General features: G+C 46.8%; 1 protein-coding gene across 2 annotated transcripts in view; it reads right to left on the bottom strand.

Moving 5' to 3' along the window:
• Positions 1–1,824: 1,824 nt before the first annotated feature.
• The window catches only part of LOC137355780 (DENN domain-containing protein 1B-like), a 63,596-nt gene continuing 38,309 nt past the window's right edge, over positions 1,825–27,111 (bottom strand). For both annotated transcript variants that reach the window (XM_068021286.1, XM_068021287.1), the window contains 13 exons: positions 25,589–25,689; positions 23,241–23,286; positions 21,480–21,581; positions 20,489–20,614; positions 15,412–15,513; positions 14,718–14,808; positions 14,546–14,586; positions 13,971–14,042; positions 8,188–8,244; positions 7,505–7,639; positions 4,827–4,894; positions 4,155–4,365; positions 1,825–3,158 (listed from right to left, as the gene is read on the bottom strand). In XM_068021286.1, the coding sequence (XP_067877387.1) occupies positions 2,010–3,158; positions 4,155–4,365; positions 4,827–4,894; positions 7,505–7,639; positions 8,188–8,244; positions 13,971–14,042; positions 14,546–14,586; positions 14,718–14,808; positions 15,412–15,513; positions 20,489–20,614; positions 21,480–21,581; positions 23,241–23,286; positions 25,589–25,689 (2,301 nt within the window). In that variant the 3' untranslated portion in view covers positions 1,825–2,009. The remainder of the gene's footprint in view (positions 3,159–4,154; positions 4,366–4,826; positions 4,895–7,504; positions 7,640–8,187; positions 8,245–13,970; positions 14,043–14,545; positions 14,587–14,717; positions 14,809–15,411; positions 15,514–20,488; positions 20,615–21,479; positions 21,582–23,240; positions 23,287–25,588; positions 25,690–27,111) is intronic.

Genomic DNA, 27,111 nt, shown 5'->3' on the forward strand with positions numbered 1-27,111 from the left:
TTATTCCCACTCCCCTACTCTTTCCCCATAGCCTGCAATTTTCTTCCCCTTCAAGTATTTCTCCAATTCCCTTCTGAAAGTTACTATTGAATCTGCTTCCACCGCCCTTACAGGCAGCACGTTCCAGATCACAACAACTCACTGTGTAAAAATATCTCCTCTCCCCTCTCGTTCTTTTGCCAGTTATCTAAAATCTGTATCCTCTGGTTACTGATCCTACTTGCCATTGGAAATATTGACCATTTTTGACCAACTTTCTCTGATGTGAGGAGAATAACTCTCATCTTCTCCAGTCTCTTCACATCCCTGAAGTCCCTCATCCCTGATATTATTCTGTATATAATTGTGCAAAGATGGGTGGCAGGTCAAGACTGGAAAGGAATCTGTGCTGGGGCTTCAACTTTTTACAATTTATATAAATAACTTGGATGAAGGGACCGAGGGTACGATTGCTAAATTTGCTGATGATACAAAGATAGGTAGGAAAATAAATTGTGAAGAGGACATGAGGCTACAAGGGATATAGATAGGTTAGGTGAGTGGGCAAAGATCTGGCTAATGGAGTATAATGTGGGAAAGTGTGAAATTGTCCATTTTGGCAGGAAGAATAAAAAAGCATATTATCTAAATAGTGAGAGATTGCGGAGCTCTGAGATGCAGAGGGATCTGGTGTCCTAGTGCATGAATCGCATAAGGTTATTATGCAGGTACAGCAAGTAATTAGGGAAGCGAATAGGATGTTATTGTTTATTGTGAGGGGAATTGACAACAAAAGTAGGGAGGTTATGCTTCAGTTACACAGGGAATTGGTGAGACCAAATCTGGAGTATTGTGTACAGTACTGGTCTCCTTATTTAAGGAAGGATGTAAATGCGTTGGCAGCAGTTCAGAGAAGGTTTACTAGACTAATACCTGGAATGGACGGGCTATCTTATGAGGAAAGATTGGACAGGCTAGGCTTGTATCTGTTGAAGTTTAGAGTAAGAGGGTGCTTGACAGGGTGGATGTGGAAAGGATGTTTCCCCTTGTGGGAGAATTTTGAACTAGGGGTCACTGTTTAAAAATAAGGGGTCGTCCTTTTAAGACAGAGATGAGAAATTTTTTCTCAGGGTTGTGAGTCTTTGGAATTCTCTTCCTCAAAAGGCGGTGGAAGCAGAGTCTTTGAATATTTTTAAGGCAGAGGTAGATAGATTCTTGATAAGCAAGGGGGTGAAAGGTTATTGGGGGTTGGCGGGAATGTGAAGTTGAGGTTACAATCCGATCAGCCAGGATTTTATTGAATGGCGGAGCAGGCTCGAGGGGCCGAGTGGCCTACTCCTGTTACTAATTTGTATGTTCCAGTAAATCTCCTCTGCACCCTCTCCAAGGCCTTGACATTCTTCCTAAAGCGCAGTGCCTAGAATTGGACACAATACTCCAACTGGGGCCTAATCAATGTTTTATAAAGTTTTAGCATAACTTCCTTGCTTTTCTATTCCACCTCTATTTATAAAGCAATGGATTCCGTATGCTTTTTTTAAACTGCCTTCTCTGCCTGTCCTGCTACCTTCAAAGATTTGTATATGTAAACCCTCAGGTGTCTCTGTTCCTGCATCCTCTTTTAAAATTGTACCATGAAGTTTATATTGCCGCTCCTCATTCTTCCAACCAAAAGAAATCACTTCACACAATTAAAAATATATTACTTGTACACTGGCAAAGCCGATTGTGTGAGGGCCCTGTCTACGTCCACTCTGGCTTCATCTGCTGCATGTCACTTTTGTTTTTACATGTAGAAAATTCAGAGTACGTTGGCCTAATTTGAAATCTCCTCCCTCACCACCCCCCCCCCCCCCCCCCCCCCAACCTTGCTAATTGCGTCGTGACTGATGCCTGGGAACTACTGTGTGGCTCAGTATTAGGGGGATACCTGAGACCACAAAGCAAAGATCTATACTATCTTATTCAACATTTGGTCAGGAAGGTACACACCCCCAACTATTGAACATATTGGTAAATTCAGTCATTTGCTAGGATTCAAATCTCTTTTTCAGCTCTGAAACTTTTCTGGGAGGCGTAATGTCTGGATCTTTGGCAGAATGTGTTGCTAATTCAGTTTTCTGCTCTTCACTCGCAGGAGACGCCATTTCTCTCACTGGCCTCCCATTAGTAGGGGTGTGGGTGATGGGCTCGGAGATGGCCTTTACCGGATTGCCCTGTTCCTCTCTCCACTCAGTTTTGCTGCCTCTACTTGGAGGCTCACCAACCGAGGGGAATGACTGATGGACCTTTCCTTTTACAGTGTCAGCCTTTAGCTCCTCTGATCGGGCCTTGAAGTAGGAGAGCGCAGACTGCACACTAGGAGTTGCTGCCTCATTAGTGGCGGTGTCTGCAGGAGAAGGTGGCAAGTTCTCTGTACTCGAAGCCTGCTCTATAGGCCCCATCTGCTGACTGCTGGAACTTTCCCCCTGCGTATCACTACTATCTATTCCCTCATTGCCTTCAAAACCCTGGGCTGTTAGCCTCGCTCTCGGCCCTACTGTCGATGTTTTAGGAGCAGTTGGTGGAGGAGATTTTTCAGTGTTGCTTAACTTGTCAGTTTTACTCTCTGTGCATGTTACAGCACTCCTGACATGATGTATTGCTACTTCTGGTCCTTTGTGCTGCTTAATTTCACCTGTAGAAGGTTTCAGCCCATCGGTCTCTAAAGATAAGCTTGAGCTCTCGGGTAGGACTTCATCTCCTATCTCGCTCACCTCTAATTGAGTATCTCCATTTTCAGCCAATATTCCATTGGGTTGGGCCAATGAAGATCCTTTATCCCAGTGAATCCCTGTACACTTTTCACTGACTTTGCCAGATGGTGACATGGATGAAGATTCTGCCATCGATCCAGGGTCCTTCGTTTTGTTGTCGCTCAGAGTGTTCTGTTTCAGTGTCTCTGTCTCGGGAGATGCTACGTTTTCTTCTTGGCTGCTGCTGGAGAGACTCCCAGAATCTCTGAGGTCTGGCTGACTGTTGGACACTGAGGATAAGCCTGATGATTCGTCCAAGGAAGCTGAGAGGGACTTCACACACTCGGCAGAACCATCGAAACCCCACATCCTGGGTCTGACTGGCTCAGACTCCCTCCTGCCCTTGCAGTTCAGATTCTCCTCACTGGGGTTGATGTCTTTGATCTGCAAACACGAGAATGATAAATTAACAGTTTTATTAACTCAATCTGAATGTGAAGTCCACCCAAAACAATGAGGAATGTCAATCCTGAGGAGGGTGAGATACTTTGGCCCCATGTTTCAGCATCAGCTATAGTGTCTGCTGTGCATCTTATCACAAAAGAAATAGAATTCAGAAGCAGAGATGGATGTGCGTTCTGACAGATCTCACCCATCATAGTGTTTCACAGACTGACTTTACCTTGAGCTGCAGAGATTGTTGCTGCATAAGTAAATGTGATAGCCTTTCAGCACACTGCAATGAGAGAAACACGAGATATGCACATGTAGTAGTTATGTTACAGAACTAGTAACCAGAGAACGGGAGTTCAAATCCCACTGTGTCACTCCAGAGAACTTGCATTCACTTTAAAAAAAACTTAGATATAAAAACACTGGTATCAGTAAAAGTCAGCATGAAGCTGCTGGGTTGTGTTAAAAACCCAACTGACTTTACAGAAAGAAACCTGCTGTCTTTACTGGCTCTGGCATATAGATGGCTGTATTCTTAACTGGCCCCCTGAGGTTGTATCAAACAGACCATCTCTGGGTGACTGGATTATGGGTGATCAGTGCTAGCCTTGCCAGTGATGCTCCAATCTAGCGTATGAATATATTTTCAAAAGAGGCAATTAATCTGTTTGGGTAATGGTGGAGGGATAAATGTTGGCCAGCTCCCTTACTTTGGGATCTTTCCTGTCCACCTGAGGGGGCAGATGGGGCCTTGATTAATATCCCATGCAAAAGACAGCATCTCTGACAGTGTCAGCCTGGATTTTGTGTTCAAGCCGCTGGATGAGGTTTGAAACCACACCAGTCCGACTCAGAGAGGGGGAGTGCTACATGAAAAATATATCAGGAGTCCGTGGACAGGACCCTTTGCAGCTGGTTTCTGGGTTTAGGGAGTGACTGGGTAACAATGAGCAGAGCCAGAATGATATATGTTAAAGGATTTCTCACCCTGTGGATGTCTTCCATCGAGTCCAAGTTGTAGAAGTCGAGGCTGCGGGTTCCATACAGAAGACCCTTCTCGTGTGCTGTCTGGGTGCTGAGGGTATCGAAGATCTCCCCCAGCAGATCCATATCCTCGTCCTGCAGGAGGCTGCAGTCCAGTAACTCATCATCGATGGTGTCCAGTGAGCTGTCAAGTCCGGCTTCCCCCCCAGTGGATCTGCACAAGACCAGCAAATATCTTTCAGCAAAACAGGCTCAGGTTGATCCCTTCCATCATGGCTGGACTGGGGAAATGTGGCAGATCCTACACTGGGGGACTTAAAAATCTCACGTGAGATTAAACAAAGAAAATGTGAGAACAAGTAAGGGTAAGGAGGGGGCTTCATTTATTGCTCAGCGGGTTTGTACTCCAGGGTGATGAGAAAGGATTGCTGGGGGGCGGGGGGGTGGTGTGCAGGGATCAGTACCCCACACAGTGATGGTGGGGGTGGAGGGGTGTTAGTACCTCAGGAGCTGTTAGGATGAGGGGACTGTGCCCCAGATGGTCTGGGTGTGTGGAAGGGGTGACGTCCATATGAAGCCTCAACCTGAGGGAGGGTATTCTCTGGGAATCACACGATTGGGCCCCTTTGACATGCACACTGGGGTGGGAATGTATCTGGCAATTGAAAGTGTTACCTGAGTGTTGCAGCAGGGAGCGTTGCATCGGGATTGGTGTAACGACGAGCTGGTCGGCGAGGGCGAGACTGCAGGAGAAACAGTGACAGCATTAAATATTAAACAGGACCAGGATAGGCTGCAGCTTTCTCCTGTGTGTACCCAACTACATCCCCACAACTGATCGCTTTTTCTAACCCACCTCCCAGCCCAGCCGTATTGACCCCCTTCTGTCACTCCAGGTAGAAACTCTCAACTAACTAAAATGATAAAGTGGCATTTAGTTCTGAGTTTCAGAAAGCTGAGACAGTTTTTAATGGTATTAATCTGAGACCCGTGATCTTGTTACAGCATCATTGTATTACAGATTTCAGCTCTTCCAGGAGACCCTCGCTCCTAGACATCAGCTCCCATGTTTGCTTCTCCTTTCTCAATATTGACACCACCTCCCATGGTTTCAGCAGAGCAGTTGCACAGCTCCCGTTCCCGAGTCTCTCTAAGGCTCAGTTGGGAAGCCCACTGCCCAACAACCTGAACAGGGGGTCTCCATTAACCTGCTAACCACCACCCCCCCAACAACCCAGAGCAAGGGGTGGGGAACAAGAAAGCAGCCAATGTGTCCCTCCAATTGTCACCCCCGATCCTTCATGAATAGTGTGGGTCAAACTCAAGATTTTTAAAAATTCATTCATGAGATGTGGGCGTCACTGGCCAGGCCAGCATTTATTGCCCATCCCTAATTGCCCTTGAGAAGGTGGTGGTGAGCTGCCTTCTTGAACCGCTGCAGTCCATGTGGGGTAGGTACACCCACAGTGCTGTTAGGAAGGGAGTTCCAGGATTTTGACCCAGCGACAGTGAAGGAACGGCAATATAATTCCAAGTCAGGATGGTGTGTGATTTGGAGGGGAACTTGCAGATGGTGGTGTTCCCATGTATTTGCTGCCCTTGTCCTTCTAGTTGGTAGAGGTCGCGGGTTTGGAAGGTGCTGTCTGAGGAGCCTTGGTGAGTTGCTGCAGTGCATCTTGTAGATGGTACACACTGCTGCCACTGTGCGTCGGTGGTGAAGTGTGAATGTTGAAGGGGGTGCATGGGCTGCCAATCAAGTGGGTCATCGCTGAATCCCCCAATACCAACATCCTGGGGGTTACCACTGACTAGACTCTGAACTGGACCAGCCACATAAATGGTATGGCTACAAGAGCAGCTCAGACGCTGGGAATTCTGCGGCGAGTAGCTCACCTCCTGTTTTCCCAATGCCTGTACACCGTCCACAACACACAAGTCAACAATATGATGGCATACTCTCCACTTGCCTGGATGGTGTTGAGCTTCTTGAGTGTTGTTGGAGCTGCACCCGTCGAAGCAAGTGGAGAGTATTCCATCACACTCCTGACTTGTGCCTTGTAGATGGTGGACAGGCTTTGGGGAGACAAGAAGTGAGTTACTTGCCGCAGGATTCCCAGCCTCTGACCTGCTCTTGTAGCCACAGCATTTATGTGCCTGGTCCAGTTCAGTTTCTGGTCAGTGGTGACCCCCCCCAGGATGTTGGTAGTGGGGGATTCAGCGATGGCAATGCCGTTGAACGTCAAGGGGAGTTGGTTATATTCTCTCTTGGGTGAGATGGTAATTGCCTGGCACTTGTATGGCATGCATTTTACTTGCCACCTGTCAGCCCAAGCCTGGATATTGTCCAGGTCTTGCTGCATCTGGACATGAGCTGCTTCATTATCTGTGGAGTTGTGAATGGTGCTTAACATTTTGCAATCATCAGCTAACATCCCCACTTCTGACCTTATGATTGAGGGAAGGTCATTGATAAAGATGGTTTGGGCTAGGACACTACCCTGAGGAACTCCTACAGTGATGTCCTGGGACTGAGATGATTGACCTCCAACAACCACAACCACCTTCCTTTTGCGCTAGCTATGAATCAGCGGAGAGTTTTCCCTTGTTTCCCAAAGACTCCAGTTTTGCTAGGGCTCTTTGATGACATACTTGGTCAAATGCTAACTTGATGTCAAGGGCAGTCACTCGCACATCATGAGTTCAGCTCTTTTGTCCATGTTTGAAAAAAGGCTGTGATTAGGTCAGGAGCTGAGTGGCCCTGGTGGAATCCAAACTGAACGTCAGTGAGCAGGTTATTGCTAAGTAAGTGCCGCTTGATAGCACTGTTGATGACACCTTCCATCTCTTTCTGATGATCGAGAATAGATTGATAGGGCGGTAATTGGCCGGGTTGGACATGTCCTGCTTTTTGTGTACAGGACATACCTGGGCAATTGTCCACATTGTCAGGTAGATGCCAGTGTTGTAGCTGTCCTGAAACAGCTTGGCTAGGGCTGTGGCTAGTTCTGAAGCAAAAGTCTTCAGTACTATTGCCGGAATGTTGTTAGGGCCCATAGCCTTTGCAGTATCCAGTGCCTGCAGTCATTTCTTGATATCACCTGGAGTGAATCAAATTGGCTGAAGACTGGCATCTGTGATGCTGGGGACCTCAAGAGGAGGCCGAGATGGATTATGCCCGCTGTAGTTTAATAGCTTGCTCTCTAGGGCATGGTAGTGAGGCACTGGATTGGCAGTTACTGTGTTAGGGAGTAGGGAGTAGGGTTGGAAGTGAGCAGTGCGGGTGCAGATGCCTCGTGCCCGTTCTGATTGGGCGCCCTGTTTTTTTGGGCCTCATTGCCAAGGCTCCTCCTTACCTGACCAAAGTGCTGTGTGATCGGCAGGCGATTCTGTAAACACTCCGACTGCATACGTCTCTGATGGGAGGTGGCCCCGACCGGTTCATATCTCAGTGAGCCACCACGGTGAACTCCTCGCTCCTCGCCCAGGTCCTGTAAATAAAACAGCATTCATCACTCTGCTGCAAGCAGAAAGGCCAAGCCAGGCTGGTTTCTGTCAAGGGAGCAGGAGTTATCGGGAGAAGATGAACTTGGAGGGAGAATGGCAGGAGATGGGAGAGAAAGATACAGGTATTAGGCTAGGGTCGAGGGAGAGGGTTCGATCGGTGGGCAAGCAGCAATTTAAATAAAATCAGTATCATTATAGTGTGTCAAAGGCTGTAATTTCTGCAATATTTTTTAAGATCATAATGGGTGTAGAAAGGTACATCTGAAAATCAAATTCCAAGTAAAATGCGAGCTTAGGACAAAGGAACAGAGTCACAAGAGAGATGATATTCTGGAAGAGAATCTGGAATCATTTAAGAATTTGTTAACTGCTGTGATTTGGGAGTGGGGGGGGGGGTGGCTGGTGGGAGGTGATGGGGGATGGTAAAGGTCTGTTGTGATGGGATGGGCCGAATGGCCTTCCTCATCTGTGTCTTCCTGTGAACTAATTGTGACCAGTGGGAGAAAAGGATAAATGATGAAGTAGTTAGTACCTTGTGCTTCAATCGATTTTTCATTCCCTTCAGGCCCAACTTAGCTTGACCTTTAGCCTGGAAGTGAAAGATAATCAAACCAAATGAGTATTCCTGCATCTCCAAACCCATCACCATTGACACCCCCCCCCCCCCCCCCCCCACTCCTTTATCCCTGCCCCTGGTGCTGTATCAGACCCACAGAGTCTTTAACAACTTGCATTTATGTATCACCTTTGATTCACTAATGTCCTTTAGAGAAGGAAATCTGCTGTCCTTACCTGATCTGGCCTACATGTGACTCCAGACCCACAGCAATGTGGTTAACTCTTACATGCCCTCTGAAATGGCCTAGCAAGCCACTCAGTTGTACCTAACCGCTACGAAGTCAATAAAAAGGAATGAAACTAGTCGGACCACCCGGCATCGACCCAGGCACCGGAAACGACAACAGCAAACCCAGCCCTGTCGACCCTGCAGAGTCCTCCTTACTGACATCTGGGGGGCTTGTTTATTTTTATTTATTTATTTATAGATACAGCACTGAACCAGACCCTTCGGCCCACTGAGTCTGTGCCGACCAACAACCACCCATTTATACTAATCCTACATTAATCCCATATTCCCAACCATATCCCCACCGTTCTCCTACCACCTACCTACACTAGGGGCAATTTACAATGGCCAATTTACCCAGCAACCTGCAAGTCTTTGGCTGTGAGAGGAAACTGGAGCACCCGGCGGAAACCCACGCGGTCACAGGGAGAACTTGCAAACTCCACACAGGCAATACCCAGAACTGAACCCGGGTCGCTGGAGCTGTGAAGCTGCGGTGCTAACCATCCAGGACAAAGCAGCCCGCTTGATTTTTTTTAAATTCATTCATGGGATGTGGGCGTCACTGGCCAGGCCAGCATTTATTGCCCATCCCTAATTGCCCTTGAGGAGGTGGTGGTGAGCTGCCTTCTTGAACCGCTGCAGTCCATTTGGGGTAGGTATACCCACAGTGCTGTGAAGAAAGGAGTTCCAGGATTTTGACCCAGTGAAGGAACGGTGATATAGTTCCAAGTCAGGATGGTGTGTGACTTGGAGGGGAACTTGCAGATGGTGGTGTTCCCATGTTGCCCTTGTCCTTCTAGTTGGTAGAGGTCGTTGGTTTGGAAGGTGCTGTCTGAGGAGCCTTGGTGCATTGCTGCAGTGCATCTTGTAGATGGTACACACTGCTACAACTGTGCGTCGGTGGTGGAGGGAGTGAATGTTTGTAGATGGGGTGCCAATCAAGAGGACTGCTTTGTCCTGGATGGTGTCGAGCTTCTTGAGTGTTGTTGGAGCTGCACCCATCCAGGCAAATGGAGAGTATTCCATCACACTCCTGACTTGTGGCTTGTAGATGGTGGACAGGCACTGGGGAGTCAGGACGTGAGTTACTCGCCTCAGGATTCCTAGCCTCTGACCTGCTCTTGTAGCTACGGTATTTATATGGCTACTCCAGTTCAGTTTCTGGTCAATGGTAGCCCTTTGGATGTTGATATTGGGGGATTCAGCGATGGTAATACCATTGAATGTCAAGGGGAGATGGTTAGATTCTCTCTTGTGTGAGATGGTAATTGCCTGGCACTTGTGTGGCATGAATGTTACTTGCCACTTATCAGCCCAAGCCTGGATATTGTCCAGCTCTTGCTGCATTTCTACACAGACTGCTTCAGTATCTGAGGAGTCACGAATGGTGCTGAACATTGTGCAATCATCAGCGAACATCCCCACTTCTGACCTTATGATTGAAGGAAGGTCATTGATGAAGCAGCTGAAGATGGTTGGGCCGAGGACACTACCCTGAGGAACTCCTGCAGTGATGTCCTGGAGCTCAGATGATTGACCTCCAACAACCACAACCATCTTCCTTTGCGCTAGGTATGACTCCAACCAGTGGAGGGTTTTCCCTCTGATTCCCATTGACTCCAGTTTTGCTAGGGCTCCTTGATGCCATATTCGGTCAGATGCTGCCTTGATGTCAAGGGCAGTCACTCTCACCTCTTGAGTTCAGCTCTTTTGTCCATGTTTGAACCAAGGTTGTAATGAGGTCAGGAGCTGAGTGGCCCTGGCGGAACCCAAACTGAGCATCACTGAGCAGGTTATTACTCAGCAAGTGCCGCTTGATGGCACTGTTGATGACACCTTCCATCACTTTACTGATGATTGAGAGTAGACTGATGGGACGGTAATTGGCCAGGTTGGACTTGTCCTGCTTTTTGTGTACAGGATATACCTGGGCAATTTTCCACATTGCAGGGTAGATGCCAGTGTTGTAGCTGTGCTGGAACAGCTTGGCTAGGGGCTCGGCAAGTTCTGGAGCACAGGTCTTCAGTACTATTGCCAGAATATTGTCAGGGCCCATAGCTTTTGCAGTATCCAGTGCCTTCAGTCGTTTCTTGATATCACGCGAAGTGAATCGAATTGGCTGAAGTCTGGCATCTGTGATGCTGGGGTCTTCAGGAGGAGGCCGAGATGGATCATCAACTTGGCACTTCTGGCTGAAGATTGTTGCAAATGCTTCAGCCTTATCTTTCGCACTGATGTGCTGGGCTTCCCCATCATTGAGGATGGGGATATTTGTGGAGCTACCTCCTCCAGTTAGTTGTTTAATTGTCCACCACCATTCACAGCTGGATGTGGCAGGACTGCAGAGCTTAGATCTGATTTGTTGGTTATGGGATCGCTTAGCTCAGTGTATTGCATGCTGCTTACGCAGTTTGGCATGCAAGTAGTCCTGGGTTGTAGCTTCACCAGGTTGACACCTAATTTTGAGGTATGCCTGGTGCTGCTCCTCGCATGCTCTCCTGCACTCTTCATTGAACCAAAGTTGGTCTCCAGGCTTGATGGTAATGGTAGAGTGGGGGATATGCCGGGCCATGAGGTCACAGATTGTTGTTGAGTACAATTCTGCTGCTGCTGATGGCCCACAGCGCCTCATGGATGCCCAGTTTTGCATTGCTAGATCTGTTTGAAATCTATCCCATTTCACACGGTGATAGTGCCACACAACACGATGGATGGTATCCTCAATGTGAAGGCGGGATTTCGTCTCCACAAGGACTGTGCGGTGGTCACTTCTACCAATACTGTCATGGACAGAAGCATCTGCGGCAGGCAGATTGGTGAGGACGAGGTCAAGTATGTTTTTCCCTCGTGTTGGTTCCCCCACCACCTGCCGCAGACCCAGTCTAGCAGCTATGTCCTTTAGGACTCGGCCAGCTCGGTCAGTAGTGGTGCTACCGAGCCACTCTTGGTGATGGACATTGAAGTCCCCCACCCAGAGTACATTTTGTGCCCTTGCCACCCTCAGTGCTTCCTCCAAGTGGTGTTCAACATGGAGGAGTACTGAGTCATCAGCTGAGGGAGGGCGGTAGGTGGTAATCAGTAGGAGGTTACCTTGCCCATGTTTGACCTGATGCCATGAGACTTCATGGGGTCCGGAGTCGATGTTGAGGACTCCCAGGGCAACTCCCTCCCTGCTGTATACCACTGTGCCACCACCTCTGGTGGGTCTGTCCTGCCGGTGGGACAAGACATACCTGGGGATGGTGATGGCAGTGTCTGGGACATTGTCTGTAAGGTATGATTCCGTGAGTATGACTATGTCAGGCTGTTGCTTGACTAGTCTGTGGGACAGCTCTCCCAACTTTGGCACAAGCCCCCAGATGTTAGTTAGGAGGACTTTGCAGGGTCGACAGGGCTGGGTTTGCCGTTGTCGTTTCCGTTGCCTAGGTCAATGCTGGGTGGTCCGTCCGGTTTCATTCCTTTTTATTGACTTCATAGCAGTTAGATACAACTGAGGCTCCTTAGACAGCACCTTCCAAATCCATGACCTCTACCAACAAGAAGGACAAGAGAAGCAGATGCATGGGAACATCACCACCTGCAAGTTCCCATCCAAGTCACACACCATCCTGACTTGGAACTATATCGCCGTTCTTTCACTGTCGCTGGGTCAAAATCCTGGAACTTCCTTCCTAACAGCACTGTGGGTGTCCCTACCCCACATGGACTGCAGCGGTTCAAGAAGGTAGCTCACCACCACCTTCTCAAGGGCAGTTAGGGATGGACAATAAATGCATTCCTGGCCAGTGATGCCCACATCCCATGAATGAATTTTAAAAAAATAGTAAATGTCCCATGGTGCTTCACATGGACATTAGCAAACAAAACTTGACACTGAGCCACATGGGATAATAGGACAGGCGGCCAAAAGGCTGGTCAAAGAGGGAGCTTTTAAGGAGCATCTTAAAGGGGCAGAAAGATTTAGGGAGGGAATTCCCAAGCTTTAGGGCCCAGGCAGCTGAAGACACTGCTGCCAATGGTGAGCAATTAAAATCAGGGATGCACAACCAGCCAGAGTGGAGGAGATCTATCCTTGGCCCCTTCCTATTTCTGATCTACAAGCTGCTCCTCGGTGACATCATCTGAAAGCACAGCATTAGTTTTCATGTATGCTGATGACATTCAGCTCGACCTCACCACCACTTCTCTCGACTCCTCCACTGTTGTTAAATTATCAGATTGTTTATCTGACATCCAGTACAGTAATGAGCAGAAATATCCTCCAATTAAATATTGGGGAAACTGAAGCCATTGTTTTCAGTCCCCACTCCAAACTCCATTCTCTAACTACCAATTCCATCCCTCTCCCTGGCAACAGTCTGTGATTAAGCCAGTCTGTTCACAACCTCGGTGTTACATTTGACCCTGAGATGAGCTTCCGACCTTGTATTTGATCCATCACTAAGATCACCTATTTCCACCTCGGTAACATCACCCGACTTCGTCCCTGTCTCAGCTCATTTGCTGCTGAAACTCTCATTCATGCCTTCGTTACCTCTAGACTTGACTATTCCAATTCACTCCTGGACGGTCTCCCACGTTCTACTCTCTGTAAACTTGAGGTCATCCAAAACTCTGCTGCTCGTGTCTTAACTCTCACCAAGTCCCATTCCCCTATAACCCCTGTGCTCTCGGACCTACACTGGCTTCCAGTCAAGCAACATCTTGATTTTAAAATTCTCATCCTTGTTTTCAAATCCCTCCATGGCCTCACCCCTCCCTATCTCTGCAACCTCCTCCAGCCCCACAAGCCTCCAGGATATCTGCGTTCCTCTAATTATGGCCTCTTGTGCATCCCTGATTTTAATTGCTCCACCATTGGTGGCCAGGCCTTCAGCTGCCTTGGCCCTAAGCTCTGAAATTCCCTCCCTACACCTCTCTGCCTCTCCACCTCACTTTTCTCTTTTAAGACACTCCTTAAAACCTTTGAGCAAGCTTTTGATAATCTGACCTAATATCTCCTTTTGTGACACGGTCTTGGTTTTATAATGCTCCTGTGAAGCACCTGGGGACGTTTTATTACATTAAAGGGGCTGTATAAATATAAGTTGTTGGTTGTAGGGCTGGAGGAGGGTTATAGAGATAGGGAGGGGCAAGTGCATAAGGTATAGGTAAGGTCAAGGTTAGCAGACAGCAAGCACAAGAGAGACACAAATTGTGTCAACAGGATTTTGTATAGGAAGTGTGAGTCCCTACATGAGATGTTAAATGTACAGGTAACTTCTAAAACAAAAACTGCAAACATTTAAAGGGCAGGTGAGCTATTTCGGTCCCACTGATTGTAATCTTTCCCAATATCAACAGCTCCCATCTGAGAACATACTTGTTCACTCGTCAGCCTGTCTAGACAGCTCATTGGTACTAGCCCTCGCAGTCACACTGACCCATGGAGTGAAGACAACACCAATGAGTTGCTCTGTACTTACATATTTATACATGTTCTTCATGGCTGGATTGGTTTTGCTTCTCACCGTGTGAATCAGGGCTCCGCCACCTTTCTGGAAAAAGTCAATCGTCAAAATATCATAATGTCCCTCCCCATCAGACCTCCCCAATTCACCTTCACACTCTAATTTTACCACTTCCTCCGGTCTTCAGTTCAGTGAGCAGCCTCAGGTACCCTGCCCTTTTCCCCCATGGCCCAACCTGCCCTCACCTCCAGGGACAAACCTGCCCTCACCTCCAGGGACCACCGCGCCCTCACCCACAGGGCTAAACCTGGCCTCACCCTGTGAGCCTCTCCCTATACTGCACCCTCTCTCTCCCTTCTCCCTTTCTTTTCCCTGCATCCTCACTATGTTGAAATAAGGACAAACTGCTTTACTCTTACTCCAACTCACTCTACCCGAGTTCTCCCACCTGTGGAGCTAGTCCCCTTCTCAGTTTTCTCTTTCTTCTATAACCTACAGGCTTTTAGAATTCAAACTTGGTTTTATTGGAACACATCTTCTGAATCTTCATCTAGCTTTATCACTGAAAAGAAATGGCTGTTTTTATTTACCTTAAAGTTTTGCATCCACAGCTGGTAGGACTTGGAACAGCCTGAGAAGGGAGAGAGACACACACACAACATAAAGTTAATGCTCATCGGTGAAGGAGGGCATTGCAGGAGGAAGGAGCTGGGTACCTGTGCCGGATTATGTGAGAGCAAATACAGGATCTTCACCCCTCACCTGAAGAATAGCCGCCCAGATTGACTTCCTCCTCGAATATATCCGTCAATCCTTTCCCTTCATTAAGTTTTTCCAGACGATTGTCTATAAACTGAATCCAACCAGAAAAAGAATTAAACAGATGTGAACTATTTTCAATGGAGCAGAGTCGGACGAGAGGAGATTTAATGGCGTTTTCGATAGGGTGAATTGGGAAACACTATTTCCTCTGGTGGGAGGGGGAGTCATCAAAGAGGGGTCATCAGTTTAAAACTATAATTAAGAGTCAGGAGAGGGGTTAGGAGAAATTTCTTTCCACGGGGATTGTTGTAGCATGAATTGTTTGCTACGGAGTGGTTGAAGAAAAGTCAGCTGTATATAGGGAAATCTGGATAAATATTTGAAGCATCAGTAGATTCAGGGATACGGGGAGACAGAGCAGAGGATTTAGCTTTGGATTGCTCTAGCAAAGACCTAGAACAGCCATGATGGGATGAATGGGCGCTTTCTATGCTATAAACATCTAAAGGTTTTTCATTTGGAATGCGGAATGAAAGAAGAGGGTTGGGAATATCGGTCCTTGACATTGCACGGGTATTCAACAGTTTATGGAACCAAGAAGCCAGAGCAAAACTGAGGTCAGTGGAAAACCCCTCAAGTAGCTGAAGTCATACCAGACACACAGACTCCATTGCTACCTCTAGGCGAGTCTCACCTGTTTGAACAGCTGTAGGTGCACTGCGTGTTGCAGGAAATTCTTCATTGAGGTAGGTTTGTGGTTCAAAAACATCTCCTCACAAAATGTGACTGGTTGGTCCTAAACATAAAGGAAGACAAATTTCATTAACAGTTTATTTTTTCTTCCCATGTTTTTCCTTTGGATCCTTGAGCTGCTGCCAGTCAGAATCATGTACCACAGAAGGAGGCCATTAATCTCATTGTGCCTATTCTGGCTCTTTGCAAGATCTATCCAATTACGAACATACAAACATACGAATTAGGATCAAGAGTAGGCCACTCGGCCCCTCGAGCCTCCTCTGCCATTCAATAAGTTGATGGATAAACTGATTACATTTCCACCGACCCCCGATAACCTTCCACCCCCTTTGCTTATCAAGAATCTATCTACCTCTGCCTTAAAATATTCAAAGACTCTGCTTCGACCACCTTTTGAAGAAGAGAATTCCAAAGACTCACCACCCTCTGAGAGAAAAAATTTCTCCTCATCTCTGTCTTAAATGTGTGACCTCTTATTTTTAAACAGTGACCCCTAGTTCTAGATTCTCCCACAAGGGGAAACATCCTTTCCACATCCACCCTGTCAAGACCCCTCAGGATCTTATATGTTTCAATCAAGTTGCCTCTTACTCTTATAAATTCCAGTGGATACAAGCCTAGCCTGTCCAATCTTTCCTCGTAAGACAGGCCACCCATTCCAGGTATTAGTCTAGTAAACCTTCTCTGTACTGCCTCCAATGCATTTACATCCTTCCTTAAATAAGGAGACCAGCACTGTACACAGTAATCCAGATGTGGTCTCACCAATGCCCTGTATAGCTGAAGCATAACCTCCCTACTTTTGTATTCAATTCCCTTTGCGATAAATGATAACATTCTATTAGCTTTCCTAATTACTTGCTGTACCTGCATACTAAGTTTTAGCGATTCATGCACTAGGACATCGAGATCCCTCTGCATCTCAGAGCTCTGCAATCTCTCACCATTTAGATAATATGCTTCTTTTTTATTCTTCCTGCCAAAGTGGGCAATTTCACACTTTCCCACATTATACTCCATTTGCCAGGTCTTTGCCCACTGACTTAACCTGTCTATATCCCTTTGTAGCCTCCTTATGTCCTCTTCACAAGTTACTTTCCTACCTTGGTGTCATCAGCAAATTTAGCAACCATACCTTTAGTCCCTTCATCTAAGTCATTTATATAAAATTGTAAAAAGTTGAGGCTCCAGCACAGATCCCTGTGGCACACCACTCGTTACATCGTGCCAACCAGAAAATAACCCATTTATGCCTACTCTCTGTTTCCTGTTAGCTAACCAATCTTCTATCCATGCCAATATGTTACCCCCTACACCCGGGCTTTTATTTTCTGCAATAGCCTTTGATGTGGCATCTTATCAAATGCCTTCTGGAAAACTAAGTACAATACATCCACTGGTTCCCCTTTATCCACAGCATAGGTAACTCCCTCAAAGAATTCTAATAAATTGATTAACCATGATTTCCCTTTCACAAAACCATGTTGACTCTGCCTGATTACCTTGAATTTTTCTAAATGCCCTGCTATAACGTCTTTAATAATAGCTTCTAACATTTTCCCATGACAGATGTTAAACTAACTGGCCTATAGTTTCCTGCTTCCTGTTTCCCTCCCTTTTTGAATAAAGGAGTTACATTCACTATTTTCCAATCTAACGGAACCTTCCCTGAATCTAGGGAATTTTGGAAAATTAAAACTAACGCATCAACTGTCTCACTAGCCGCTTCTTTTAAGACCCTAGGATGAGGTCCATCAGGACCCGGGGACTTGTCAGCCCGCTGCTCCAACAATTTGTTCAATACCACTTCCCTGGTGATTGTAATTTTCTTGCGTTCCTCCCTTCCTTCCATTTCCTGACTTACAGCTAATACTGGGATGTTACTTGTATCCTCAAAAGTGAAGACCGATGCAAAATACCTGTTCATCTGCCATCTCCATATTATTCATTATTAATTTCCCAGACTCACTTTCTATAGGACCAATGCTCACTTTGTTAACTCTTTTCATTTTATGATCTGTCTTTATATTTCTAGCTAGCTTTCTCTCGTACTGTAATTTTTCCTTCCTTATCAATCTTTTAGTCATTCTTTGCTGTTTTTTATATTCTGTCCAATCTCAAGACCTGCCACCCATCTTTGTGCAATTGTAGGCTTTTTCTTTAAGTTTGATACGATCTTTAACAGTCTTAGTTAACCACGGATGGCGAGTGCAACCCTTGAAATTTTTCTTTCTTGTTGAAATATATCTATTCTGTGTATTTTGAAATATCCCCTTAAATGTCTGCCACTGCATCTCTATTGACCTATCCCTTAACCTAATTTGCCGGTTCACTTTCACTAGCTCTGCTTTCATGCCCTCATAATTGCCCTTATTTAAGTTTAAAATAATAGTCTTGGACCCACTCTCTCTCCCTCAAACTGAATGTAAAATTCAATCATATTATGATCGCTGCTACCTAGGGGCACCTTAACTATGAGGTCATTAATTAATCCTATCTCGTTGCACAATACCAGGTCTAGTATAGCCTGCTCTCTGGTTGACTCCAGAACATACTATTCCAAGAAATTATCCTGAAAATATTCTATGTACTCCTCATCTAGGCTACCTCTGCCCATCTGATTTTTCCAGTCTATATGTAGGTTAGAATCCCCCATAATTATCACTGTACCTTTCTGACAAGATGCCATTATTTCTTCCTTTATACTCAGTCCTACAGTGTGGTTAATGTGAGGTGGCCTGTACACCACTCCCCACAAGTGACTTCTTGCCTTTATGATTTCTCATCTCTACCCAAACTGTTTCGACATCCCGATTTCCTGAACTTAAGTCATCCCCCTTTATTGCGCTAATACCATCATTAATTAACAGAGCTATCCCTCCATCTTTTCCTAGCTTCCTGTCCTTCCTAAATGCTATGTACCCTTCAATATTCAGATCCCAATCTATGTCATCCTGCAGCCATGTCTCTGTAATGGTTATCAGATCGTACATATTTATTTCTATTTGCGCTCTCAGTTCATCTGTTTTGTTTTGAATGCTAAGTGCATTCAGATACGGAGCCTTTAGTTTTGTCCTTTTATTATTTTTGTAACCTCTAGCCTTATCTGTTGATTTACTCTTAGATTTGTATATTCTGTCCCTTTCTGTCACAGTTTATCATTTCCCATATTAATACCTTTCTCTCTTGCCTTGTCTCTACTCCTTGATTTACCATATCTTCCCAAATTTGATCCCTTGCCCCCACTTAGTCCCACTCCCCTGTTTTATCTCCAGAGCCCTGCTAAATTTTCCTTTTTAATTATTTATCCAGTCGCCTTTGAAAGTTACTATTGGATCTGCTTCCTCTGCCATCTCAAGCAGTGCATTCCAGATCACAATAACTGTGTAAAGAAGACCCCGTGATCTTGCCCTGTCTGGATATGCCTGAGCCCGTCAGTAATGTTTTAGTACTCATTATTACACCTCAGGGCCATCCTGCCCTGATCCAGTGCTCACACAGCAGGGTAATGATCAGGAGCAGGAACTCCGCCTGATGTAGAAAGCATCACAATTGTTGTTCTAAGTGGGATCAGCTAACTGTGCTGCGGCGGTTTGGATGGCTCTGTGATACTTTGACATTAAGCTGTCGAAAAAAATAATTTAAAATTTAACAGTGTGTTAAAAACTAAAATGAAAATAATTACATTTCTACCATTTTGAATACTGCACCCATATCTGGGAAGCTGTTCTAACACTCAAACAGCATCCAGGAAAGAGCGGTCAATCACTCTCGCACCCTCACATCCTTTCTTTCTCTCTATTTTAATAATGTGGCTCTGGTCAACAACCTCTGAGCTTTCTTCTCTTGTGCTTCCGATGACTGTTCAACGTGCTCTATCCCACTCTGCTCCCGTGATCCTGAATTAACTCATGCGCTGTCTCTTATTTTGACTTATTCTTTGTCAAAACTCATCACCACCCAAAAGCTTTCCCCTCCTCACATAACCTGCAGACATTTAAAAAGCTAATCTTGGCATCACCTAATCACCATATCCTAATTTACTTCATTGTCTCTCTTACTATTCACTCTCTTACTTTCAGCCTTAGTGCCCACTGTATGGATTTACCTTCCCCATTCCACAACAGAGATGTTCTCAGGGTCCTCAGAAGGAAAAGAACAGTTAAGGGAAAGATTGGTGCTTCCAATCGTGCGTGAGTATGGGAGAGAACCCTTCATATTGAATGTTGGGCCTCCAAGGCCAGAATTTAATGTTGGGTGGGAGGCCCCGCCCACCGGCCAAAATGTTAGGGCGAGCCCGCCTCTACCGGGCCTGGAAGCCATGACATGATTTTACGTGGGCCCAGGCCCTTAACTGGACATGGGCGGGACTTCCACCCCACTGAGGCAGGAAGTCCCGCCTCCAAGAGCTGCCGACTAATCAGGGGGCTGGCAGCTCTCAGTCCCAGCAGCAGCCACCTGAAGTGGTGGCCACTGCTGGGACTGCACTCAGCTTCAGCAGCAAGAGGGACACCGGCCCCAGAAGAAAGGTATGTTTTTGGAGCCTCACTGGGGACAATCAGCTGGGCCCCAGCGAGGCAAGGGGGGTGGTCAGTTGCGGGGGGCGTGTGGGTGCACTTTATTTCAGTGCAGGCAATTGGGGCTTCGGCGGGGCCCAATCAGGAGGGTACCCCCACCAGGCCTCTGGGGGCTTGAGGCGCCCACCAGCCACTGGTAAAATACCAGAGGCGGGGGAGGAGACCCTTAAGTGGCAGTTAATTGGCCACTCAAGGGCCTTGATTGGCCAGCGGCAGGTGGGCCATTTCTTGCTGCCGCAATCCCTAATAAAATTGCAGCAGGGGTAGGAAGGCGTTGGGAATGGCACCCTCCCCCACCTTCTCAATTTTATGGCCCCCCACCCTGCCACCTGCCCACTCCTCTGGGGGGGGGATGTGAAATTCTGGCCCAAGTGTGTAGTTAGACCCTGGTGCAGGTGGAGGAGATGGACTTGACCCTGAATGACCCTGGAAACTCACAGAGTTAAATTTAAGGGCATCCTGGTAGCTTCCAAAGATTGCTGCCTGTGCCCTGAGAAAGGCCCGTGCCACCACGTCACCGGTTACTGCTGACTGCTTCTTCAACTTCATCTTCAAAATGGACACCTGTAATAAAGGGAACAAGATGCCAAGCAGATGATGAAAGGACAAAAATCACTGAGGGGTAGCCGTCACAACTTCAAATTTATACCCCCACCTCCTCCAACCAATTCTGTAGCTTTTGAAGTAATTTCACCTCCCGTTATCCATGCTGTTCTGCACTATTCTCCACAACGTTCCCTGCAGAGCACTGCACCTCACTCTGGTCCCTGAACTGTTCCACGTATTGCTGCCCAAACCCGTTCCTGTGCACAACACCTAACACTCTCCCCATACCACAAACCACTCATCACACATCCCACTCCCCGCATCGCGTACCATTCATTTCACCGCTCTCTACACTGCGTACCCCCTGTACTGCATACTGGTCCTTACACCACTTCCCTTCTGGGAATGGTGAAGTGCATTGTAGCAATCCCGCCACTGCCCTATAGTTGTTATACGTGGGGCCTTCCCAATGAATGGTTCAGTATCACAGTGGCACACATTCAGCCATTGGGAAGGGGAGGTGTTGGAAGTGTGAGTTGGAGAAGTGAACACCAAGCTCAAGCAAAGAGCTGGCAGTTTTTATGAGCTAGACGTTTCCATCCCCCCAATAGAAAAATTCCCAACGCAATTGCCAACGTCGGAATTTAGACCGAGGCATTTTGGACCCTAAACATTTTCCAGGCCTCAGCCCAATCCCAGTGTCTGCTGTGTCCCAGGATTGTCTGGACAGGTGGGTGGGGGTGGAGCGAATGGTCAGTGGCTGTGATCACCACTGACGGTATTTTGCTTCAAGCACAATAATGTACCATCTTCCTGTTGGAAGGTTGAGCGACTCTAGGTTTTACCAGGGATGTGCCGAATTGATTTGCCGCCGTGAACTCACCACATCTGGTGGCAGCTTATCCAGGTCATTGAATGGTGTCTCCAGGGTGTTTGAATCAACGTTTAATATAACCACATCCTCCAGAGCTCTGCTTTTCACTCTCTGCAAAGGAAAGGGATATCTGAAGAACACAAACTTTCATTTTTCTCATTTGTATTTGCTTTGGGAAACACAGGGCTCTCTCAGGGTGAACCCATTCAAGGGTGTTCTGTGCAGCCAAGTGAGAACAGAGGCCCTAAACTCCCTCTGGCTTCTCTAAAATCAGTTCTGATACCTCTGCCTAGACGTGTGAGAATGCCCGTTCTATCATTCCCTGATCCTCACATCAATGAGACCCTCTAATGGAAAACTGATTGAAGACAATAAAACATTGGCTATGCCTTTGGGGCAAGTTCGGTGTCTCGTCACCTTAAAACATCTCAAAATGCTTCACGTTATCACTTGCTTTTTGAAATGGGGCAACTTTTATTAATTAGCTATATGTGATGGCCATATTGTACACAGAAAGATTCCACAAACAACAATGAGATTATGTTTTTGATGGTAGTGGTGAAGGGAGGAATGTTGGCCAGGATACTGGGAGAACATCCTGCTCTACTGTGAAGTAAAATTTAAGGAGGAGATGGACAGATTTTTAATTAGAAATGGGTTGAAGGGTTATGGAGAACGGGCAGGAAAGTGGAGTTGAGGCCGAGATGAGATCAGCCATGATCGTATTGAATGGCGGAGCAGGCTTGTGGGAGCAATTTTGCTGAGTTTTGCTTCTATACCTATTATTTTGTAGACAGATTAATATAATCCTAGTGAGAACGTATACACATATTCTCTTTTATATGAGTTGAAAGTATAGCCACACATTGATACAAAATGGAGTTTTAGCCCGAGGCACTGTGGGACAGAGCTCACAGTTGGAGCCTGGTACAGCATAACACAGATAACGAGAGGGGGCCCTTCTTATCAGTGAATCTGCAGACTGCCCGGCACCTTCTGGAATGCAGGCCCATTTAAGGTGATAATTGGGAGGCTTCAGGACAATGGATGGGACCTGAGCTCATCAATTGATGATCAGGGCCGGCATAAGCTGATCAGGTTGCCACATGATGACCAATCAGTGATTTAACTGGTACTATGTGTGATGTATGTAATCAATAACCATTCTGATTGGATTGTGTCCAGCCGGGATGGGCTGAGTAACTGTATATCCGTTGTGGATTTCCTTTGCTCTACAGAGCAACACTGGACCGCTTTTAGGTAAGGTGTGCTCTCCATGATATCATGCATAAAGTCTGAGTCCGGAGAATTTATTGAATCATTGGGTTAACTGGATTTTCTCCAACAAGGCTCGAGGGCCTGAATTGCCTACTCCTGCTCCTCGTTCTTATGTTCTTACAATGAGATCTTTACTGTCCACCTGAAGCTGGACTGTGTGCTGAACAGCTGTAGTGTGGCTCAAACCCACAACCTTTATCCTTCTATCCCTGTTTATTCCCAGTCGTATTCTGTATTTATCTTGTCTTCCCTGTTTACTATCTGTTTACTGTTGTGACAGTGGGAGAAAGCAAACCAAGTGAAAGAACAAGGCACGTGTTCCTGGTATATCGAGAGGGTGATAGAGGCAATGAGGAGTCACCCAAAGGTCAAAGTTTGTTTCTTGATTATGGTCAGAATTTGAAGCTTGGCTGGAAAAATGTACTGTTTGAAGAAAAGTTTGTCTGCACTGCCAAATAGTGAGATATAGTGATAGCTGAAACACTCACTCACCTCCATTAAGCTGGAATGGATCCCTATGAGGTAAGGCATTGGAGCACTGCAAGTACAATAGACAACAAGATAAAGGGTTAAAATGCTGACCTTTCACCTCTGGCACCTAGACTCAACTCCAGCTCAGATAGAGGGTGGGAGAAGCTCATGTGCCTGATGGGTGACAGGATATTGCAGCAGCTTGCACTGCCATTGTTGCACTGATCCCAGATACTATATAAAATATCTTTGCTTCAACAGGGATACTGGGTGCTGTATAAAAACATCAGTATCCTCTTAATGTAGAGGCATGGTTTTAAATTTAATAACGATCCTGTTTTATCACTTTACCTTTGACCCACATAATCTAATGTAACTTCTTGGGATGATATTATGAATGGAACAAATAGGCTAACAGTCATTGCCTAATTCTTCAGGTTAGGTAGTCCTTACCCTTGGAAAAGCTAGTAGTGCCCCAAAGACACAGTAACGATTTCTGGCAGAGCTTGGTTTCAGCTGAAGACTGGTTATTCATCCTAGATTCAGGTTCGATTAGTTCAGTCAAGTTCAGAGTTGAAGAGCCAGTGTTGGGCAGTGTCTGACCCGGTCTATTGTTTCATCTCCTCCCCCAGTTAGAAGTAGAGAGAGACTGCAAGGTGTAGTTGTTCAGCACACTGTCCTTATATTAGAAAACTGACAAAGCTAAAAAACCCAGCTTCATAAAATCTGCCAACTCAAAAATAAAAAAAAATCACAATTCCAAAGCAATTCTCTCATGCCTGTTAAGAGTCCCAAATGAAGCAACCTCCAATCATCTTAATCCAGGTTATAAGCAGTACAGTCCAAAACTGCCCATTGTAGGACACTGAACGTATAACGTCAGCCAGAGCATGGGGCCAGTTGTTGTAGGAGATGGGAATGCTCTCTGGGGCTCTGGCTGAGGCACGTTAAGGCGAGGCTTGGCTGTGTGTGTGTGAGCCAAGTTATACTGGATTTCACCTGTCATTTTAATTCTCTACCTTGCTCCCACTCTGACCTTTCTGTCCTCGGCCTGCTGCAGTGTTCCAATGAAGCTCAACACAAGCTTGAGGAACAGCACCTCATCTTTTGACTGGGCACTTTACAGCCTTCCATACTCCACATTGAGTTCAACAATTTTAGATCATAACCTCTGCCCCCATTTTGCTTCATGGCTTTTTGCTGTTTTTTAAAAAATCTTATTTCTTTCTTAATTTCTTTACTTTGTGTTTGGATGGCTGCTATCCTACCATTCACACCTCACCTAAAAACATCTTTTGTTTCTTTACTTGTACAACTCCCACTACTTTGGGCTTTGTACCATGAAACCTTTTGTCATTTAAACTCTCCTGCCCTCCACCATATCACAGACCTTCCCTTTTGTTCCTCTTCCCTCCCCCACCTCCACCCTTTCACTTGCTGAAAATCTATTACATTTTCAACTTTTCTCACTTCTGATGAAAGGTCACAGATGTGAAATGCTGGGCTGGATTTTATCTGGCCCTTGGAGACAGACTGGGAGGCGGGGTGGCAAGCTAAAATGGCATGGGGTGGCACAAGCAGCGTGCCTGATGTTGTCCTGCCCTCATGCCATTTAGTCCGCGGTGGGAATGGTGGTGGACAGAAGCCCACTGGGAGGCCAATTAAGCCACTTAAGTGGCCCATTTCAGGGACCCTTGAGGGCCCCCTCCTGCCTCCTCTGGCATATAGTGAACGTCGGAGGGGTCTGCTGACAGGTGGACACTGCCAGGTGAGCCTGGCAGCCTTCTAGTGGGCTTTGTGGGGGGGGGGGAGGTTGTCCTCATCTGGGGGTAATCCATGGCCTATGGAGGGCCCCCTCCCCCCAGCAGCGATGGACTGCCTGAATGGGCCCAGTGACCCCCCCCACCCCACTTATCTTGATCCTGAGGCCTCCTCCAACTTCGCTGCTCCGGGCCTCCTGCAGTCCCATCAGTGGCCACCGCTCACGGTAGCGCTGCTGGGACTGCTGAGCTGCTGGCTCTCTGATTGGCTGGCAGCTCTTGGGGTGGGTGCTTGTCAGTTAATTGCCTACTCACCATTGAATTTGGCCAAGTATCCAATAAAGGGTCAAGGCAGGGCTGCCCCCTGCCTTCTTGACCCGCATAGGGACCCCCGTTGCCGAAATAAAACCCAGCCTGTTAACTCTGTTTCTGTCTGCACAGATGCTGCCAGACCTGCTGAGCTTTTCTAGCATTTTATGTTTTTATTCTGGACCTGGGAGTGGGTGATGAGCTCGGGCGGAGCCTGCCATTACTGAGACACCTGCTGTTTACCACCTCGACCTCTCCAACCATCAGGAAAGAGGGAAAGGAACGGAAATGATTTCTTACCAGCAGTAGTCAAGGAGATGTGGAGGGAGCACAGGGATGTAGATGTGCTGCCAGTACATGGGATAGAGCATTGCAGATGAGCCGTGTACACAAGCAGTTAACTGAAACAGAAAAAATATCAATGTACTGATAAACAGAGCATTACCCCAACCTCCTGACTACAACCTGGGGCAACTGACTGGCAGATCGAGGGACATTGCTTCCCTAATATGGGAAGGAGAGGGCAATGGTGGCTTGGAGATTAAGGGATGATGCCAGCACACCATGTGGGAGCCCTATAAACATGGTGCCAGAGACTGAGAGATGTTGGTTGGTGCCCATCACCACAGCCAAGGACTGAGTGGGAACCATGTGCTTTCTGACTGGGCATAAGGGAAAGTGATAAAGAAATCTTCCACCTCCCCAGTGTTCTCACTAGAGGTGGGCATGATCTCATTGTGCCAGCCAGGCCCTGCAGCCCCTCCGAGTCCATACCTAACCCATAGCGCAATCATTGATGTGAATCCAGGCAGTGAATATTGGGGCCATCATGTACCACCCAACCTACAACACCCCAAATCCAACACAGACACCTTCCAGCAGGTCTCACTGACTGGGCTGAGGAGCGAGAAATCTTCCTGAGGGTTTCCTCTCGAGGAAAGAGCCCAATTGTAGTTCGCCCAGCTGACCTAGGCCGAGATCAGAGAGCTCTGCACTGACCAAGGGTCATGCTGGATTTCCTGATTTGTCTGTCTCAGTTCCAGACCTGTTATAGCTGAACCCTGTAGATAGAGACGGTTACAGCTGAACCTTGTAGACTGTTACATCTGATATCTGTAGATAGACACTGTTACATCTGATATCTGTAGATTGACACTGTTACAGCTGAACCCTGTAGATAGACACTGTTACAGCTGAACCCTGTAGATGTAGACTGTTACGGCTGAACCCTGTAGATGGAGACTGTTACAGCTGAACCCTGTAGATGGAGACTGTTACAGCTGAACCCTGTAGATGGAGACTGTTACAGCTGAACCCTGTAGATGGAGACTGTTACAGCTGAACCCTGTAGATGGAGACTGTTACAGCTGAACCCTGTAGATGGAGACTGTTACAGCTGAACCCTGTAGATGGAGACTGTTACAGCTGAACCCTGTAGATGGAGACTGTTACAGCTGAACCCTGTAGATGGAGACTGTTACAGCTGAACCCTGTAGATGGAGACTGTTACAGCTGAACCCTGTAGATGGAGACTGTTACAGCTGAACCCTGTAGATGGAGACTGTTACAGCTGAACCCTGTAGATGGAGACTGTTACAGCTGAACCCTGTAGATGGAGACTGTTACAGCTGAACCCTGTAGATGGAGACTGTTACAGCTGAACCCTGTAGATGGAGACTGTTACAGCTGAACCCTGTAGATGGAGACTGTTACAGCTGATATCTGTAGATGGAGACTGTTACAGCTGATATCTGTAGATGGAGACTGTTACAGCTGAACCCTATAGATGTAGACTGTTACAGCTGAACCCTATAGATGTAGAC

The sequence above is a fragment of the Heterodontus francisci genome, chromosome 43 (genome assembly GCF_036365525.1).
Source record: "Heterodontus francisci isolate sHetFra1 chromosome 43, sHetFra1.hap1, whole genome shotgun sequence".
In the NCBI taxonomy this organism is placed as follows: domain Eukaryota; kingdom Metazoa; phylum Chordata; class Chondrichthyes; order Heterodontiformes; family Heterodontidae; genus Heterodontus; species Heterodontus francisci.